The sequence below is a fragment of the Castor canadensis genome, chromosome 16 (assembly GCF_047511655.1).
Source record: "Castor canadensis chromosome 16, mCasCan1.hap1v2, whole genome shotgun sequence".
NCBI classification, from domain to species: Eukaryota; Metazoa; Chordata; class Mammalia; order Rodentia; family Castoridae; genus Castor; species Castor canadensis.
In genome coordinates, this window is record NC_133401.1 from 31,144,375 (window position 1) to 31,150,527 (window position 6,153).

The 6,153-nt window shown below is 34.3% G+C and overlaps 1 protein-coding gene and 1 pseudogene across 1 annotated transcript; one reads left to right on the forward strand and one right to left on the reverse strand.

Moving 5' to 3' along the window:
- Positions 1 to 1,161: 1,161 nt before the first annotated feature.
- On the forward strand, positions 1,162 to 1,834 carry LOC109674891 (vomeronasal type-1 receptor 3-like; annotated as a pseudogene).
- A 3,363-nt stretch (positions 1,835 to 5,197) lies between these two features.
- Positions 5,198 to 5,648, reverse strand: LOC109674893 (deoxyuridine 5'-triphosphate nucleotidohydrolase, mitochondrial-like). Its single transcript, XM_074057854.1, has one exon. It carries the CDS (start codon positions 5,645 to 5,647, stop codon positions 5,198 to 5,200), a length of 450 nt encoding a protein of 149 aa, XP_073913955.1. The 5' UTR covers position 5,648.
- Between the last annotated feature and the right edge of the window lie 505 nt (positions 5,649 to 6,153).

Genomic DNA, 6,153 nt, shown 5'->3' on the forward strand with positions numbered 1-6,153 from the left:
TTCTTTTGATTTGTAGGTTTATTTATGAGCACTGAATATTAACTCTTATCAGATTCATGGTTCACACATTTTCTCCATTTGTCTTGTTAAACTTTTGAGTTCTGACCTATGTGAATTTCAGAAATAGTGGTTTCAGTTTTAAAAGTTCTTTGACAGCTAATTAAAATTTCACTTAATGGGGAGAATAATTTGGAAAAGCTTAATTTATTCAGAATAATGAGATTTCACAGTAGTAATGTGCTGTGTCTTTTCATTTATATAATCTTTTCATTTATTCAATCTTTTCATTTATTCATTCTAAAATAATGCTTTCTTCAGGTTCACCAATTTTTTATATGTATTACTTGAAACTTAAGAATTATGTTTGAACTGAAATGCTGAAATTAATTGTAATACATTTATATATATCTCATAATTAATTATATTAAAATTTTTACAACAAATCTAATTGTGGTTCAATTAACTAACTTTAACAAATAATGAAGCCAGATTTGAAAAGTAATAATATTTTACTATTTATTAGTAATTTGCTTTTTCTTTTCTATCATATTGACATGATAGCACTTTTGAACAATTGTAGTGTTTATAACAATTATAGTCTTGTTTCTCACTTCAATGAAGATGAATGCCCTGTTTCAAAATCCTGACCTGGAAGAAACTTGGCATCTTTTCACAATATTTTATAAGGGGTATTATTGACCAAATTCTGTAATCATCTCCCATCACATGGAGATATTTGCATCCCCAGTCTTAACTGAAATTAAGCTCTTTTTGAAAAGGGTATTATGAAATAGTCATAATAATCCACAACATTTTTACTATATGACAGAAATATTTGGATTGAAGAACATAATTGTTAAAACTTGAGAAAAATTAACTACCTACAACATTAAATACCTAAAATTTTAAAAAGCATTAAATGCCTAAACATTAAATATTATTAAATGTATGTGATATGTAACACTGACATAACACAAAATATCTGTTACTATAAACAACAAAGTCTTGGAAAATACTCATCTGTGGGAATGATTTAAAAATATCATGAAGTGATAAAAATTTGATTTAAGTCACCTTCATACATGTAGCACAGACTTGTTATTTTTTTCTTCAGGGTCTTATGAACCCTGATACATTCATCACTCTTTAGCAGGAAGGAGAATGATTCCTGAGGACTTGGCAATGGGCGTTTTACTCTCCTTCCAGAAGGGACTGGGAATACGAGGCAATTGGTCACTTCTCTTTCATTTTGTCTTCTCTGTATTCACTGGAAAATTTTTGAAACCCAAAGACATGATTGTGAAACACTTGACTTTTGCCAACTCCTTGGCTATTATCACAAAAGGAATCCCTCAGACAATGACAGCATTTGATTTGAAATATTTCCTGCATGACATTGGGTGCAAACTTGTTCTCTACCTTTATACAGCAGGCCAGGGGATTTCCCTGCACATCAAGCACCTCCTGAGCTGCTTCCAAGCAATCACAATCAGCTCCAACAACACCAGGTGGATGAAGATGAAACAGAGCCAACAAGTACATTGGTCCCTCCTGTTCACTCAGCTGGCTTGTACATCTGCTTCTAAACGTCATGATTACCATGAGAGTGACTGCCCCTAACAGGAGCAGAAATGTCACTGAGAGGTTGGATTTTGGCTATTGGTTGGGATTTGTTTCTGGCACAATGGCAACTCCTTTGTATGTGTTAATGCTCTGCCTCACTGATGATTTGTGCCTGGGCCTCATGGTCTCGGCCAGTGGCTCCATGGTCAGCATCCCCTACAGGCTCAAGAGTCAAGTACAGCACATTCACAAATGCCCACCACTCCCCTAAGATCTCCCCAGAGGCCAGACCCACCCAAACTATCTGATCCTGGTGTGCACCTCTGTCACCTTCTACTCAATCTGTTCCATCTTGGTACTCTTTGATAGTCCAAACCCATGGCTGATAGCTTTCATTGCACTTACAGAAATTTGTTTCCCTTCTTTTACCCCCTTTGTTTTTATCAATATTACAATTCTCCCTCCAGGCTTTTTTCTCCCTGCTGGCAGAAAAGGTGATTTTCCCTGAATTCTTCATAGACTTTCTTGTTTATTTTCTCTCTACCGTAGTCACCCCAAGGTCCTGATGGTGTCTTGTTCATTTGGTTCTGTTTCCTCCACACCAGTGTCTTGGTGTTTTGATTCCACACCAGTGTCTTGGTGTTTAACTTTTGCACTCGCTATATATTCTGGATATTAATCTTTTATCCCATGACTAGTTAACAAAAATTTTTCTCCCATTCTGTAGGTTGTCTCTTAATTCTGGTAATTGTTTTCCTGATATGCTGAAGCTTTTTATTTTGGAATAATCCATTTTGTCAAATTTGCAGCCCTTTTGCATGGCAGTGATATAGGTTAGTGCCTGTATTATATATTATATTAAATTATAATACATTGTATTATATTGTATTGTATTGCATTAAACTATATTGTATTGTATTTAATTATATTATATTGATTTTATTTATTGTATTGTATGAAACATCCCTACATCTTATGTGAGATTGTCTTTGTATTATGTTACTTTATTTTTGCTATTTCATGTTGTACTATATCATGTATAACCTAATAATTTTCTTTATACCCAATACTCTGTATGATATCTGAGATTCCTATATTTTTATCAGTACCCAATATATCAACATCTATAATATTTGCATAATCTGAGGAGCCTATAGGCTTGAGGTAATATTGTGCAAGATGAATATTGGAGGTCAGAACTTCAGTGTCTGTACACATGCTAACAAAAAATACGTAGGGTTCAGTTTTGAAACGGAGACATTCGCCGTGTGTGCTTTTATAAATGTGATTATACAATTCTATTCTGTAGAGTGTGTGAATTGTAATTGCAGGTCTTTGCTTATAATTATTTCACTGTTTTGAAACATTGATCATAAGAGGGAATTGCAATGTGAGGAAACTTTTCAAGTTAGGGGGAAATTCCATGTCTGCTAGTATTATGAAGTCATAAAATACAGCAGATGCCACACTGAAGACTGTCTGAACCTCTTTCAGAGTGTGTAATTAATCAATCTTCTCAGGTGTGTAGTCCCAGGAGGGCAGGGTGCTTCCCAGAAAGTTCTTAGCAAAGGATCTGTCTATTACAGTGTCTCCCAACCAGGAAGTGTTTCTGATCATGCTATGAAAATGCTTTAACTGCATTATTTTATTGTGGTCTTCACTGCAAACTTTGATCTTATTTTATTTTTTGGTGATACAGGGGTTTGAACTCAGGACCTCAAATTTCCTAGGAAAGCACTCTACTACCTGTGCTATACCTCCAGCCCTTTTTGCTTTAATTGTGTTTTGGAAAGAGCCTTGTGTTTTTGCCTGGGGCCAGTCTCAGTGATCCTTCTAACTCTGCTTTCCTATAGCTGAGATCACAGACATGAAACACCACACCAGACCCTTACCTTTGATATTTTTTAATGAGCTAGTGCTTAAGTCAGTAAGAAAGAAAATTGGTACATTAGGGAGACCCTAAATAATTCTACTCTGTCTCTATTTTGGGACTCATTGTTAGAGAGATGAGGCAATCATGTCCTAAGCAATGCACTGCAGGAAGTATTTTATTTCTTATGATCTATACTGTAACAAACTTTGTACCCTTTCTTGGGATATCTTGGACAATATTCACTCAATTCATTTTCTGTAGTGCCTCTTTCCAGATATCATTCGAGAAGGTTAATAGAAGATTAATGCATATATTTCCACAGCAAAATTATGATCTTCATTATAGATTTACTTTTGAGACCATGTATAAAATTTTTTATAAATATTCAATAATGTAATAACTGGATGGATGTGTATTGTGAGCATTATATTCTTAGTAATTTTCTTCTTGATTTATCATTTCCTGATAGAATGTGTTACAATATACAAAAGGCAGCAATTTATTCACAACCATTTTGTCTTTTCCTTCAGCTATTTTAATGTGTAATTTAAGTGAGCATAGCAGTCCCTTTCTGTGTCCCTAGGATGAAAATAGACCTTAATTTTTATATTACCAGATGTTTTAATTTTATGCATAACATAGTGTATGTTTTATTTTTTATTTTTTCATAATACACAATAGTCCTTATACTTCTATATACCTTTCTGTTCTATGCCTGTCCTCTTAATATAACTTTTCATATTTACCCATAAAGTTTGTACTTCTAAATTTTATTGTTTGTTTTGTTTTGTGTGAGAAAGGATCTTGCTGTGTAGCCCAGGGTGGCCTCAAACTCTTCCTTCTTTCTCAGCCACGTGAGTCCTAGTCTTACAGGCATTGGCATCATGCCTGTCTGTACTTCTGTATTTCATAATATAACGTGCATAGAGAAAAAAATTACATTGCATGTGTATTTTGTAACTTTATATAAACTTAACATCATTTTAGTTACTGGTTAAGTCAATAAGCAGAATATCTGTAGCACCCCAGAATCCTCCTGTTCATTCCATTTAACAAAATCCCAACACCAAAATATAAGGATTTTTCTTATATTTAAAGTAGTGTTAACTTGTCTTTCTTGATATGTAGAAAATACTGATCAATCTAGTATGCGAGTGAAATCATGTAACAAATTATGTGTATTGCTATATTTGCAAAATATAATAGTTGTGGTTTTGTCATATTTTAAAATATATTTCAAGCTTATTATATTCATTAATATTGCCATGCAGTATATAATAATTTAAAAAAATGAAATACTCATACCTTTTCTGATCAAGACTTTTGTTTTTTTTCCCCAAATATGTCACATGTACCTGAAAATATATATGGCCTTTGGTAAATCAATCATACCTCAAACATTCTTTTTTTTCTTTTTTTTTGCTGAAGAGGTATTGTTTATTGAATTTAAAAAATCTGTTAATTGTATAGCTGATTTTAAAATGGTTGCATCAGATCACCACAAAGCAGATTTACAAGCAACCATCAACTGCAGAAAACAAAAGAAAATAATTTCTACGCGATCTTTCTGTTTAACTATAGGAAAATGAAGTATTTTTACAAATCTTAAAACCATTAAGTTTACAATGATGCTAAACACCAACAATTTAACCAAAGCCTCTCAATTTTTAAGGAAAAAAGAGTATGTTTTTCATTTTCTATCCTTGACCCAAATTTTAATTCTTTCCAGTGGAACCAAAACCTCCTGAACCCCTTTCAGTATCATCCAACACTTGAACTTCTTCTATTTCTGGATAAAAAAATCCGTTCACAAATGAGTTGAGCAATTGGATCACCCTTTTTTACTTTAAATTTCTCTTTGCCAAAATTAAACAGTATAACACCAACATTTCTTCTATAATCTTCATCTATGACACCAGCTCCTACATCTATGAAGTGTTTTGCAGCCAAGCCAGAATGTGGAGCTACTCTTCCATAGCACCCAGAAGGAAGAGCTATCTGAATGTCTGTTTTTACAATTGCTTTCTCCATAGATGGTACTGTGTAATCACAGGCACTGTACAGGTCGTAGCCTGCGGCTTGCGAGGACCCTCGGGTGGGGGCCGTGGCGTGCTCCGAAAGACGCACAAAGCGAAGCCGCATGCCGCCCTCCTCCGGAGGCCGGGGCCGCTTGCTGGGGGAGACGGCCGATAGTTCTTCAGAGCAAGGCATGGTGGAGAAGAAGCTCAAACATTCTTGATTATTTTTATGTTTAACTGACTCAACCCAGTTAATAATGAAAAACGTATCTGTAGAAAACAAAGTAGTTTTGTTTCCTCCTTTATGTAACACTCTACGTCATTCAGCGCTAACCCAGTACATGAAACCTCAATGACCAGCCTCTGGGTTTTCTCTCCTTCTCCATTCTCGGATGTTTCTCTTACACTGTTGTATAAAACTGCTGGGGTTCTACATCAGCAATGTGTGACAGATAAGCTCAATGTCAACAGAGGTAAATGTTAGTGATGTACTGTTATAATTATGGAAATGCTACAAAAGCATAAATCATCTTAGATAATTGTTGGGAAGTTTAGTTTGTAGTTTTGATTCCACTTCTTTTATAAACCACAATTACAGCTTCCCAAAGTATAAAAAAACAAAAAAATCCATTTTCATAAATAGATTTTGAAACTCTCAGAATCCCTTTTATTTTCTTCATATGAGTTGTATATTATGAC

Excerpts from the sequence above, each read along its gene's own strand:
- LOC109674893 (XM_074057854.1), bottom strand. The coding sequence starts at position 5,647 with ATGCCTTGCTCTGAAGAACTATCGGCCGTCTCCCCCAGCAAGCGGCCC.